Below are 14,972 nucleotides of genomic sequence, written 5' to 3'. Positions count from 1 at the left end.
TGCTTTGTAACATGCATGTAAAATGTAAGGATTCTCTATAAATTGTGTTTTGGGGTTTTTGTTTATTCAATTGAATTTACATTATTTGCTTTTGGGCATTTTTCAGTGTTCATATGATTACGTTTTCAAAGGACCCTTTAAAAAAGGTTTTATAAAAAAGAAAATAACTTTTCTTTGTTTTTCCTTCTTTTTTCTTCACTTTCTCTTTTTCTCACCACGCCTGCCTCTGGCCAGACAATGTCCTTTTTGTGTATTTGCATTCCTGGCTCCCATGCTCTAATAAACAAAGGGAAGGCGCTCCCATGTTTTTGTGGCTGCACATTGGAGGGTTCAATACTGACTGATGTGGTGTTTGTATGACCTGAAAGTAGAAAATGAATTTTATCACAGATATCACCGTGCTGAATCCAGTGGTTTGTTGCCTTCCATATATTTTGCAAATTCCAAGTAGAATTACATTACATAATCTACAATACATTTTTTTTTTCTGTAGAGTTTATATAACATTCTAATATTTAATCAAAGTTTGAAATTGCTAATCATTTTTAATATTTTTGCATTAAAAAAAAACATTCTTGACTGCAGTCACGTTTTACATTTTCACACAAGTGTAAAAAGAAGTTTAAAAACTCCACCTATTGTATGGAGGCACTAAATTCACTTATTCTTCTGTTGGTAGCCGTTTTTAAAATCCACAATAATATGAATACATGTCTAGAGTCTCATGTGACTACTTTATTGCTGTATTTTTCAAGCAATTTTTTTGGTGAAATTCTATGACTCTTTTACTATCAAAAAGAGCCATTCTGCCCCATCTTCCGCTAAAGAAAAACAATATGAATAAATAAATAATAACAAAACATAACAGGTTGTATACTTTAAAACAGGTGTGCCAAATTTGGCCCGCCGAGTCGTTTCTCTTGGCCTCTCAAAGGGTGGCATACCAAATGTAATTCCTATTCATGCTGACCTCTTTCAAGCTAGTTGCCATCTTTCCATTATTCATACTTAAAATCGCTGTTTGACTCGAGACCCAAACTCAAAAGGTTTGGGCAACCTGGCTTTCAAAGTTCTTAAAGTATTCTTTAGTTTTACAGGCAAATAAATATGTCTTTGCAGAATTAAAATCTCTTTTCTTTTTTGGTATATATTAGGGATGTAACTGTATTGTAGATATCGCTTTATTGCAGTTTAAAAATCCTCACAATAATGCAGTGGCGTGTGACTGAGTTAAACAAAAACTTGATGACTGTAGTTTTTTTCTGGCGCTTTTGCATTAGCCGGTCTGAAAATAAACTATATCTCCCAAATCCTCTGCGCAGCGCTGGACCGACAAGGTTGGGGGGTGTGGAAGGCCGTAAAGGGGAGAAAAGGAGGAAATATTCAGGAAAAGTGTGTTCGTAGTAGATAAGAGAAATTTCCTAATCATATCATCAGAATCCATCAATAACTTTTTGAGTTATGTTGCTAACAAACAGACAAACAAACCCTGGTAAAGACATAACCTCTTTGGTGTAGGTAATAAAGTCTGCGTACTGCAAAGCAAAGCAGCATCTTCGTCTTAAATGTTTCAAAGGTGACACCGCCATGGGGGGGAAGCGCCAATAGTAGCACCGACACTGCACACTTGAAAATCTATTCAAATCTAGCGGAGCTAAATATCAATTTGTGAGGTATTTTCATTATTTAAAGGTGCCATATGTAATAATTTCATGTCAAGCCATCATTAAATGGCCCTGATATGTCAAAAGGCATTAATAAATCATGTTCTTTTTTTAATACCTTTATAACTGATAATGGTAGTTCAGCTGGGATATGCTCATTTCAAAATTAGATTTACAGCCCCGAAATATTATTGTTTTAATTTCGATGCCCCACCCTCCACTGTTTGACCAATTAAAAAGTCAGTGAGTGTGTTACATCCAAGTTGCCAGTTACGCAACGCCCTCTTCGTCGAGCTACTGCCACTGGTAAAGTTACTAAACATGTCAGACCTTAGTAAATCTAAAAGGCGTTGTTACGATTCTCAACTTATTCATGACAAAGCCCGGAACAAAACGAGATTTGTATCGGGGATGAAAGATGGAGAAGATTGAAGGCGGAGAAGATGTTTTCATCTGACGCCAAACTTGCTAATTTCCTCCTTGATAGGTAAGTCAGGCATTTACGTTTTCTTATTACTTGTAATGAATGGAAATGGACATTTGTGTCCAATACAGTCTATTATCGTGTCTAACAAAGCTTGTATGTTCAGGCAACGAATGCTTAGCATGCTATCCCGGTCAATGACACATCGACATATAGGGTCACGGAGGAGATATATGCCCGTTAGCCTGTATGTCGATGTGTTATCCAACTGACAGATATTTTGCGACAAATAAAACCTATGTGGATATGGGTAGTGTCAGTGCCTATTTCGTTTCCAATATGCTGATACGCTGAGGAAATTTGTTCCAACATTAGCGCGACTATTTGCGATTTCTGCATCAGGCACATATGGGGTGGTATTTGCTTGGCACAATATAATGCATTACATGTAATGATTTTCTACTTTGTGTATTGACATTGTAGTAGGCTATATTATTTATGCGTAACGTGGGTTGGCTCATAGAATTGCACTCTGCACAGAAAGATGGTGATGTGCGTACATGGAAGAGAATGCTGTGCTTAAGGTGGCTGAACGAATTGTGGCGGTAATTTTACTGTTGGCCTTGGCTTGCCATAAAAGTAGGCCTATGCGATATATAATGTATTATATGTTATTATATATGATTAATTTGATGGTGGTCCGTGCGGTCAAACTAGACATTTTAGCAGGATAATGCCAACAATCCGTCCCGACTCTTGATGAAAATATTGCTGCGTAACTTAACAAATACATTTGGTTAATCGACATCAGCAAAATGTGGCATAATAACTAAGTAAACCATCTTGCAAGAAGCATAAACAAGAGAAATCTACAGCGTAGGACTCCTCGATTGCCAAATTGAGTAGGATTTGCATTTGGCTGTGTATCTGGCAACCTCAGTCATGGAGAGTGGGAGGGGACTACAGAATTGTGACCTTGATTACAGTACCATTTCTGGCCACATTACTACATATGGCACCTTTAAAGTTAAATTGTCAGTTAACTTTTCAGAGAAACAGCATTTTCCAATCTGATATTTAAAAAAATGTCTATTGCAGAAGAACTGCTTATTAAAAAAAAATTGTTTTAGACTTGTTACACTGGATGTCACTTCATAGACACTTAACTGTAAGTTGTTTTTTTTATATTTGCTTGAAACAGTGGACGTTTCTGCACAATAATTTGTCCTTAAAAATACATGTTTGTTGCATTAAATATGATTAGCACATGTCGACATGTGGGCATTATGTTTGTTTTCACAGTGTGTTTAGATTAGATTTAGATTTATTTTATTTTGGGCAATTCCACAATAATATTGTACCTTGGCCTTAATACCGTGACAATATGTACCGTATGATTTTGATATCGTTTCATCCCTAGTATACTGTATATTGATGATTAGCTTACCACTGAGGTTGCACACCCAAGAAGCAGACATTTCTTACGTGCACATTCCAGCTCCATTTTCCTTGCCTTCATCGCGCTCATCCAATCACCAATCAGGACACATTCATGGCCTTAGTCGGAAATTATACAACCCGTTCTAAGGCGTTAAGAAAAAATCTCAGCAGAGAGCCACACCAATGAGGCTGAAAAGTCCCGGGTGTAGGACACCAGCCTTAGAAACAATGTCATCTCATTTTCCTATTAGCATATCGTATTGAGGCAGTGGTGCTGCTGCTGTGGCATGATGCCATTTCTATGATCACTAGTGGTAATGGTGTGGCTATGTATGTGTGTAGTGTGCATATGTACACTACCGTTCAAAAGTTTGGGGTCACATTGAAATGTCCTTATTTTTGAAGGAAAAACACTGTACTTTTCAATGAAGATAACTTTAAACTAGTCTTAACTTTAAAGAAATACACTCTATACATTGCTAATGTGGTAAATGACTATTCTAGCTGCAAATGTCTGGTTTTTGGTGCAATATCTACATAGGTGTATAGAGGCCCATTTCCAGCAACTATCACTCCAGGGTTCTAATGGTACAATGTGTTTGCTCATTGGCTCAGAAGGCTAATTGATGATTAGAAAACCCTTGTGCAATCATGTTCACACATCTGAAAACAGTTTAGCTCGTTACAGAAGCTACAAAACTGACCTTCCTTTGAGCAGATTGAGTTTCTGGAGCATCACATTTGTGGGGTCAATTAAACGCTCAAAATGGCCAGAAAAAGAGAACTTTCATCTGAAACTCGACAGTCTATTCTTGTTCTTAGAAATGAAGGCTATTCCACAAAATTGTTTTGGTGACCCCAAACTTTTGTACGGTAGTGTATGTATATATTTATAATTTATGTATATACAAGTTCATTACGTTTGTACATAGAGTGAACAGGTAGTTCTAGCTCAGAGTAATTTATGATTTAAAGAAAAGGGGTGGGATTAAATAAGAGTAAACTTCTTCTCACTCCTTTTCAAATATGTAAAAAAAAAAAAAAAAAGTCCATTGCTCATTTTGTTTGATTTTCTTCGTTTTTTATTCTCCATTGTTTTCATTTTGTTATTATGGCTGTTAAGGCTATAGCACTGTATTGGATCAGGCTTGCTCTTGTTTTTTTGCATATTTGAAATAAAAATATATCAAATCAATCTTTTAATTGGTAAAAGGCATTTTGTGTTTTTTGGAAATGAAATCCTTCTTTGTCTGTCTAAATCAGCAATGTGCTTGACCAAGTACGTACTTAGCTTTTTCGTGTACCTGGTATCTTTGCTTCAGCGCATCTCATATATGTGCAGGACTCGTACAGGAAACAGGTTGTGATTGACGGTGAGACCTGCCTGCTGGACATCCTGGACACTGCAGGCCAGGAGGAATACAGCGCCATGAGGGACCAGTACATGAGGACGGGGGAGGGGTTCCTGTGTGTGTTCGCCATCAACAACACCAAGTCCTTTGAGGACATTCATCAATACAGGTGTGGAAAAATAAAAATAAAGAGTTAATTATGACATTGATTTTTTTTAATGAGTGTGTGTGCACACTTTTGCATTGATTTTTTGAATGAGTCTGCACCCAATTCGTATATGCAGTGTGTTGAGAGTCTAGAGAGAGAGCGAGATAGAGAGAGAGGCTGTGTTTCCATTATGTGTGTGCCAGCTCTCTGCAGTGGTAGGGTGATGTCATGCTGTAGCATTTAACACGGCTAAAGAAAGCTTAGCCCCCAACTGGAGGATTACAGCCACTGCCAATGACATCGATCCTGACTTAATTAAGGTAGCCAGAGATGGTACTCCCAAGGACAAGGAAAGAGAAAGAGTTCCTTACAAGGCTTTTGGTCTAAGATACATCAAATAAACAAGGCAACTCATATCCATTCAGATTGTCAAAGTAAACATTTACGTGGCTAAACTATTCGTTTTGACCGATCTAATGCCAGATTTTAGTAATGTAACTCGTTAATTTGTAGATTAATGCATCACTGTTGCGTCACAATAATTGCATATAATGGATGTTGTATTTGACATTGTATGTGAATAAAAAAAAATTCTGTGCAACGCTTTCCTCATTTGACTTATAACAGGGCAATAGTCTGAGGCTGGTAAACACCATTAATGGTGTTGGTGACAGATGGGTAGGCTTTAAACGGGGTGGATGTGTCCTGCTGCACTGTGGCTTTAGGAGAAGGAACTAACAGATTGATCGGACCCCCTCCTTTGAGTTACTTCCTTCTGGCCACTGTAGAAATGAGGTAATGCTCTTTGCCGCCTGCCTGTTGTCCATCTCCATCCCTCCCTCACTCCGAGCTAGTGTCCGCCTTCTTTCAGCAGTGCAGCACACAAGCGATACTGGATCCTCCGCAGGGTCCTAGAACTCCCTGGGTGGTTGGCTCTCCAGTGGTGTAGCTGCTGTCTTTAATGAGGCAGTAAGGCTCTCTGACAAGGGAAATTGCACTTTGATTAAACATTGCATCTTTGGGGCAGTTTGGAAAACAGCTTAAGAATCTTAATGATCAGTTATGGATCCATGTTGTTTTGTGTGCAGAGAGCAAATCAAACGAGTGAAGGACTCAGATGATGTTCCCATGGTGCTTGTGGGCAACAAATGTGACCTCCCTGCACGCACGGTGGATACAAGGCAAGCCCAGGAACTTGCCCGCTCCTATGGCATCCCCTACATTGAAACCTCCGCCAAGACACGGCAGGTACATGGTGGACAATAAGCTTTAACCCACACAGTTAGTCAAACCATTTTGAAAGTACAATATAACCAATACCAGCAACTGTTGATTGTTCAACTGTCAGTATGCATGCACTGACCCCTGATGTAATTTTTGGTCCGATTAAAACAAACTATAGTCCGTTTTTTTCTGCTAGTAGCTAGGGTAAAAATATATATATTTTTGGGTCCATAACACCAAATGCACACCTACACTGTGCTGCACCTTTCTGTAGTCATCAAGTTTAGCCTTAGAGGGTGGGGACATTCTTTCTTTTTTTGAATGTTTCAAGCATTTAAACTGTTAAAATCTCAGCAATATGTTGTTTTGTGTTGCTAAAATTATTTTACAGTGCTGCAGGCAATGACTCATAACCAGCAGAAACAGAAAAGCGTTTGAAAAGGTCTCAAAAGTAGTGATTGCTGCGCAGCCGGCATCTCTGACTCACTGTACCACGTTATGTGCAGCCACATACAGCAGCCTCACCTTTACACAACATCACAGAACCAGCTAGAGGTCTGTCGTGCTATCATACATGTCAGGGCATGCAAAGAATCAAGTCATGGCCGTTTTTTTCTCACTTAGTATGATACTTCGATGAAAAGTATTTAAGATGATTGCCATGGTAACATTGACACAGATTTGCTGTCCCTCAGAGGATGTGCTCATTATCCCAAAGTGAAGGGGCTCTGTAGATTCTCATCACTTTTATGTTTTCCTGGTGTTCTCTAGCCTGTTTTTTTAATTTTGTAATAAAACCATACCGTATGACATGAAATATATGTTCATACAATGTCCATGTAAGGTCTCAGAATTCTTACAGAAATTGTACAATTAGAATTCTGCAACTGTGCAAGATATCCATTTGTGAGCGATGGATCCATCATGCAATCTGTGTTTGTGTGTGTGTGTCCACACAGGGAGTTGAGGATGCCTTTTACACACTGGTCAGGGAAATTAGGCAGCATAAGCTAAGGAAGCTGAACCCACCCGACGAGAGTGGTCAGGACTGTATGAGCTGTCGCTGTGTGGTATCGTGATGAAGGTGAGACTCCTTTGACTGCTACTTTATGAAATGAAAAGTTCCATAGAGCCTCTGATGTCCAATGTCCCAAAACTTTAGACATCATGCATATTGCAAACCTTGTTATTTCGCTTTTTGTGTCGAGTCTACACAAGGGGCAATAAAAGAAAAACGTTAACTTTAGGGATGTCGACTGATATAACCGGCCAATGTTGCTGTATAATCGGATCATGCCGGTATAACATTTTCTGCGGATATTTATTTGTTACAAACAGAAGTAAAAGTTTATCTTCTGCGTCAGACATATAGAATGTCGTCACTGAAAATTACGCTTCTAACTTTGTATGTCTTTACCAATTCAGCCTGCATTAATACATATTAATGTGTTAAAGCTGCACGATTATAGCCAAAATAATGATCAATATTATTCTTATCAATATTAAAATCATGATTATTCATTATGTTAGGTAAAACATGGGGCCTGATCTTCTAAAGACCAAATGCCACATGCTAAACAGTGTGTGCAAACTATTAGTGGGCTTGTTGCGTGTGATCTACTAAGACTGAGTGTACAATTGATAACAAGTGCAAAAGTGGTGCAGACAGCCTTATTTAAATGAGGGTTTTGCATGTACTATGCAACTTTCACAATGGAGACACGCATTTTTTGCACATTTATGTTATCACCTGTGGCGTTTTGATATATTTTGAAAAATACAGCAACCCTTATGTACCACTTTTTCTGGGCAACTTAGAAGCGATCCAGAACCCACTTTTTTCGCGTGCTGAAGGTGCATGCTGGAAGATGCTGGCACTAACTGCGAGCAAGTGTTGGATTGTTCTAGCCACAAGAAAATGCATATTGCGAGAATTTTTTTTCAAATTTATGAAAAAACAAAGGTCATTAAAAAAACACTGCAGCAGACACCAAAAATGCATCAATTGAATGAGTTTTAGTCAGCCACTTAAGTCATCTAACAGCTATGAAATTAGAAAAGAATATTGCTGAATAGTCATTATGTCTAATATTAAAATTTTTGACAGTCCAAATATGTTGACAAGTATATGTAGGACAAAGCTGTTCATCAGTCTGGTGTCAGCATTTTCAGTCAGTACACACCACGTAAGAGGGCAGGTCAATCTATAAAATGGTAGTGGTCGACGCCAAGAGTAATTTTAGTATATGATCCATACTAGAATAATTAGATCAATATTTCTATTTTCTCAAAAAAAATTTTTTTGATTTTCTTAATGTTTACAAACTCAGATGACGGGAAAAATTATTCCAATGAATAATAGACAGTATTTTTTGATTTATTGTGTACTATTGACTTTGTTTTATTCAAACAGTTGTATTAACTACAAGAGTATAAGGAATTAGTATGAATATTGTGTTGATATTGTTGAACTGTCAATAGTACTCACCATGAATACATTTCTAAATGTACAGTTAAAACATGTGATCGGTATTGGAATTGATATCGGCTGATCTCACTCATGGATGGATGATCGGTATTGCCAGCATAAATTCCTGATAGAAACATCCCTAACTAAAAGTGGACTTATTATGCAAAACCATTTGTACATGTTTTTGTGTACCGCATTTTTCGGACTATAAGTCGCTCCGTAGTATACGTCGCACCGGCCAAAAATGCACAATAAACACGAAAAAAACATACAGTATATACGTCGCACTGGAGTATGTCGCATTTTTGGGGGAAATTTATTTGATAAAATCCAACACCAAGAATAGACATTTGAAAGGCAATTTAATATAAATAAAGAATAGTGAACAACCGGCTGAATAAGTGTACGTTATATGACGCACAAATAACCAACTGAGAACGTGCCTGGTATGTTAACGTAACATATTATGGTAAGAGTCATTCAAATAACTTTAACATATAGAACATGCTATACGTTTACCAAACAATCTGTCACTCATGATCGCTAAATCCCATGAAATCTTCTTCCTCGTTGTCGCTCCTGGTATGCGCCGCTCCCTTTCTTTCTGCTGCTCGATCGCCGTTTTCTGCTGCATAGTTCACTACATCCAGCTTGTAATCTGCAGTATATGATTTCCTTTTCGGTGCCATTTTAGTTCAGCCCTTCTCAGTCTTTATAAGTTACCGCCAATGTTGATGTGATCCATTTTAAAAGCTCCGGCAGTAGCGTATAGCATATAGCAGTTAGCATTCTTTGACCCACAATGCACTTCTGCCAAACTATGAAAAAAACGTTGACTTATTGTCCGAAAAATACGGTATATGAGATCTGCATAAGTCCTGAAAATTTGAAATCAAACCTTGAAGGCACTGTGAAGATATTTATTACTGTATTTTTCGAAGTATAAGTCGCACTGGCCGAAAATGCATAATAAAGAAGGGAAAAAACATATATAAGTTGCACTGGCCGAAAATGCATAATAAAGAAGGGAAAAAACATATATAAGTCGCACTGGAGTATAAGTCGCATTTTTGGGGGGAAATTTATTTGATAAAATCCAACACCAAGAATAGACATTTGAAAGGCAAATTAAAATAAATAAAGTACAGTGACCAACAGGCTGAATAAGTGTACGTTATATGACGCATAAATAACCAACTGAGAATGTGCCTGGTATGTTAACGCAACATATTATGGTAAGAGTCATTCAAATAACTATAACATATAGAACATGCTATACGTTTACCAAACAATCTGTCACTCCTAATCGCTAAATCCGATGAAATCGTATACGTCTAGTCTCTTACGTGAATGAGCTAAATAATAATATTTGATATTTTACGGTAATGTGTTAATAATTTCACACATAAGTCACTCCTGAGTATAAGTCGCACCCCCGGCCAAACTATGAAAAAAACTGCGACTTATTGTCCAAAAAATAAGGTAAACAATCTTGCCTTCCTTCATACTTCCGCCATATGAGACGATTGGAATTTGCCCAACTTGTGACATTTTTACAATTAGCAGATATCGCCATATACTGTATGGTAGAGAGTCTGCCATTGTAGTCTAACACTGTAGTCAAATAGTTCCTTCTTTTTCTCTATAGTCTTGTTGTGGGGCTGATTGGCTCATACGTTCACATGCATCCTTGGCTGTTGCCATCTCTAATAAAAAAGTAGAACATAGTCTTAACTTATCTGTCAGTAGACTCGATTTGGAAGCGTTAAAAACTACAACATGGCTGACGGGGAGAAGACGTGGTCGACGGGCACCCACGTAAATAAGACGGCACGTCCTGAAGAGACGGTCAGAAAGAGACTTGAAGATGGTCTTTAAAACATAATGTATGCCAAATGTTGACCAAACAACCATCATTACATGTTATTTAGACAATAAGGGAAATGTTGTAAATGTAGAAAAAAATCAATATATGACCCCTTTAAACCAATACAGTCAATAACAATAACTAATATAATATAATATGGTGATGACAACAATTCCGTTAATTCCAAAGGAAAATCTGTACAAAATAATTGTGGGTTGTTAAGTTTCCTGTAATTACCTTTGAAGTTTCACTGTAGCTCTGCAAAGTAAAACATTAAAACTAGTGTGCTCATATTTCAGTTTGACAAGTACAAATCAAAACACTCACACCGTCCTGTTACGCTGTCATCTTTATCCCCCAGCTTACCTTCACAGCCTGGAAAGAAATGCCATACAGCACAAGAAGCCGCCGCATGGACTTGAAAATAGGAAGAGAAAACTGAATGAAAAGATAGAGGAATCGATCCGCTGTCTAAACCAGAGCCCTTTTTATAGAAAAGATGATTTTGACTGTTGCCTATGTGGCTACCTGAACAAGCTTGGCCTGCCCCACCTTTTTGTTGTGGTCCACATGGACTAATGAGCAACACCACTAAAGACAAAGGTCAACCCAAGCATGGTGTCGTTCAGTAGCTAACTTATTGTTTTCAGTCTCAACACTGGTCCAACAAGGGCTGCTTCGGGACCACACCTCATCTTGAAATGCTCATTCCACTTGTGCCCTGCTTTTTTTTCACTGGGCCTGGATTGGCATTGGACATTGATTTCCTGGCTTGCCACACACATAACCCACTTTGGGGGAGAGAAAAAAAAAAACATGTGACTACCTCCCTTTTAAAGGTAGAGGCAGACCTGGGAATTTGTAGAATTTGATGTTATGGTTTTAACTGTTAGCTTTGCTGTTAAAAAAAAAATGTATTTTGGTTTTGAACTGGAACATATTTTGTGGGTGGATGATCAGAAAATACCTGAGCACCACATGCTCAGGTATTTTTCATGATTGGTGTATGATGAAAAAGAGATTGGCATTTTGGTTCTGAATGCAGATGCCTTACATTATTTGCTAAGCGTTGTCTTTATGAAATAGTAATAATAATATTAACAATAATACAAGTTATGACACGTGTGAACATGGGTGCTGGTGCAGTGAGTTCTTGTCTTATTGAAAATGCACTGGGAGGCTACAGTGCAATTGCACAGTGACTACAGGTGAATATGATAGGAGCAACATGCTATGCTTGCACAATTACACAGTTTTAAATAGAATTAACCTTTATTTTGAAAGCGACCGCAATATGTGCGACAGTTATTTCACGTGTCAAAGTCTTTACAAAAAATCTATAAACAATTGCAGAGTGTAACACACACAACATGCCTCAGAATGCTCAAAATTCCCACACACATTACTACCCTCAAACTGTCCTAACTGTGTGTATACTGTACATGTGTGGCGTTCATGTGTGATTGGTGCTGGTTGTGGGGTTGCATAGCTTTTTTTCCCCGCAATGCTTGTTCTCCCTAATACTGTATTTGTCCGTTACATTGATAGAATTACTGTTCAGATCTGTCCATAGTGCTGTATATACAGCAGTGAGCACCTCCTTTATGTGTGCCACTCCAGAAAAAAGGAAGCATGTTAAGTTTAGCCACGCGCTGTACAGGACTTGTTGGGTAAAATACAACAAACCCAAGTCCTGCTAAATGTAACAAATAACCACCAAAAGCCTAACTGCATCACTCTTGCTCAATTTAGACGTCCTTAAGTGACTGTTTCATTTTGATTATGTAAAAGTACTACTTAATTCCCTGCAGAAGTGACCTGTTTAAGCATATTTCAAATTCTAATCCACCCCATTTTGTACATTTTTAGCCACTAAAAGTGATCAACCTTGCTACTGTGTGTAGGCTGAATATTTTTTAATTAACTGTTCATTCTTTGTTTGACGGATGTGAACTGTGAATGTGTATTTAGATATAATTTCAATGACACTGTGTTTAAAATGTCCAATGGATGTGGGAGGACCTGGTTCCACTCCATCCACCTTATACTGAAACATGTTTATGGAAAACGGTGTGACATGTACTAATTAATAATTGAATGCTTGTTGTCTACAGCTGTCAATCTTTATATATCACCTCCACAGCAGTTTCACAAATCTATGCATACATTTTCATCGTCTCTGAATGTCATGTAATGTTACCGCATGGATACTTAGCCAGTAAAGCCCAAGTAAAAAAGTCCAAAAAGACTGTACACGCCTTTAGCGGTTTGGACTCCAGTCACGGTTCCAATAGTTCCAAGGGCTCCTTTCTCCCTTGAATGAAAGTGTGTTTGGAATTTGTGAAAATGTTTAGCTATTTAAGATGTATGTACTCTTTAAAAACAACAGAAAAGATAAATGTATTGCAGGGCAGAAATAAAAAGATGTTGAGAGAAAAGTGTGTTTGTTCCATCACTAATGTACTATGCCATATATGCACTCTGCTGCCATCTACAGGACAGAGCATGTACATGTGTAAAGGACAAGATCAATTTATTGCAGCCTGCAGTGCAAATCGCAAAAAAATTGAATATTTTCCAGTTGAATACATTTACTGTGGTAGCACTTTATTGCATGACTAAAATGAACACACAAGCAATTAAAGCTGGGATGATGGTTCAATGATCAGCCATCCAAGTAGTAGACAGTGAACGGAAACACACTAACTGAAAAAAACATTTACATGTTGCCAATTAGCAGAAATGGAATATGTATTTCTAAATATTTTTTCAACTTGTTTTTTGATGATTTTCTGCCTCTTGAGCTAAAAAAAATCCAGGTTCAGATGAGAGGACCCTTAGTCATATGACAACATGGGTGGTGTGGACCACTGTAACTACGCATATAATTTTATATAGAATAAAATATTTTTAATCTTTACTGCATACCCACTATAGTATTAATTCTAAGCTATGGTACAACAAGGAAGCATGTTCCCTCCTTTCTAATGCAGAGGAAAGTATTGCAACTGTATGTTTTGCCCTTGCAACCTTGATTTTGGCACCTCTCTACCATCTGTAGCAGGGGGTGTCCAAAGTGTGGCCCACGACACATTCTCCAGGCAAACTAAACACCCGGGGTTGGAACATTTCACCAAAAAGCTGAGGTTAAAAAATGAGACCTGAAAACCACAATGACCGACCACCCAGGTGTTTTACTGTATGTGGTCTTTCATCATTTCTATGAGTCCTGTAAAGATTGATTTTTTTTTATTTTTTTTTTGAAAATTAAATTTGGTTGGCAAATAATAATAATACAAACACAATTTAAATATCATTGGGTTAGATTAGGCAATACAAGTTTATTTTAGAGCACAATTAATGACGTGTACATTTATGAGAAGGTGAATAAATCATAAATACAAATAAAATCGTTATAAAAATAATCATGATTCATTTAATTTGCCTTGTTACCTATAACACAAAGCTAAGATTGATGTTTTGTTCAGATAGTTTATCATATATTGATCTTTTTTTGTACAGGTTTTAGTATCGGTCATGTACAGAATGTATCTAAATGCCCCCCGGGTCCTTGAATTTTTTTCTGTATGCAGCCCTCATTGGAAAATGTTTCCATGCCACTGATCTCTGACATGTGCCGGACTCCATATTATTTTAATGATTTTTCTGTTTCTCCTCACTGCCATTGACTCTCTTGCCAGTGCAGTCAGGCTATTGGTAGTTCATTAGGTCCTTTACCAGATGCAGTTTGAAATCCATGGGAACTGTTCCGTGTTCATGATCAGTTGAACACTGCTGTCAAACTTGTGCTGCATCCAGGAATTTGTGATGGCAACATCACAGAAATAAGCAATCACGTGCTATAGATCCATTCCTTGAATCTGCTTGTCATGCGACAGAATCGTAGCATGTTGTCACACAGGTAAACACCACTCATGTTGTCATTGTGCTCCCATTTGACTGAGGGTCCTCTTATCTGACCCTGTACTTTGTTTTTGTCGACCATCTGACATTATTAGGATCCTTCAAATGTGCAGAAGCCATCATCACAGACATGTGATGGCCAACTCAGGATTCTCTTACTTACCGTCACTGACCCTCTCTACTCGCTTCATTAGTTTGTCACCAGACAAACGGCATGGCTTTGGGACATGTTTTTTGTTGTTGCTGGAAGGCCCTCGGCTAGCAATTCATCGATGAGTTTGAGTTTGAGATTGATGTGACGTAGCAGTTAGAGTAAAAGGTGACTTCTTTTGGGAACAGTCTTTACCATTCGTATAACTGCTATCCCAATTCCAAACCCTTGAACATAAAATGTATCCTTGACTTGATATATTTTAAAGCCCACCATCTTGAGAAGCTTGGACCAAAACCTTTAAGCCT

The 14,972-nt window shown here is 37.9% G+C and overlaps 1 protein-coding gene across 4 annotated transcripts in view; it reads left to right on the top strand.

Annotated features, from left to right (window-relative positions):
* Positions 1-13,021, top strand: part of hrasb (HRas proto-oncogene, GTPase b) — a 53,218-nt gene extending 40,197 nt beyond the window's left edge. For all 4 annotated transcript variants that reach the window (XM_062035899.1, XM_062035900.1, XM_062035901.1 and 1 more), the window contains 4 exons: positions 4,871-5,049; positions 6,117-6,276; positions 7,212-7,336; positions 10,951-13,021. In XM_062035899.1, coding sequence (XP_061891883.1) covers positions 4,871-5,049; positions 6,117-6,276; positions 7,212-7,331 — 459 coding nt within the window. In that variant the 3' untranslated portion in view covers positions 7,332-7,336; positions 10,951-13,021. The remainder of the gene's footprint in view (positions 1-4,870; positions 5,050-6,116; positions 6,277-7,211; positions 7,337-10,950) is intronic.
* The last annotated feature ends 1,951 nt before the right edge of the window (positions 13,022-14,972 follow it).

The sequence above is a fragment of the Entelurus aequoreus genome, linkage group LG24, assembly GCF_033978785.1.
Source record: "Entelurus aequoreus isolate RoL-2023_Sb linkage group LG24, RoL_Eaeq_v1.1, whole genome shotgun sequence".
Taxonomy (NCBI): Eukaryota; Metazoa; Chordata; class Actinopteri; order Syngnathiformes; family Syngnathidae; genus Entelurus; species Entelurus aequoreus.
This window is presented reverse-complemented; position numbering and strand designations above follow the sequence as displayed.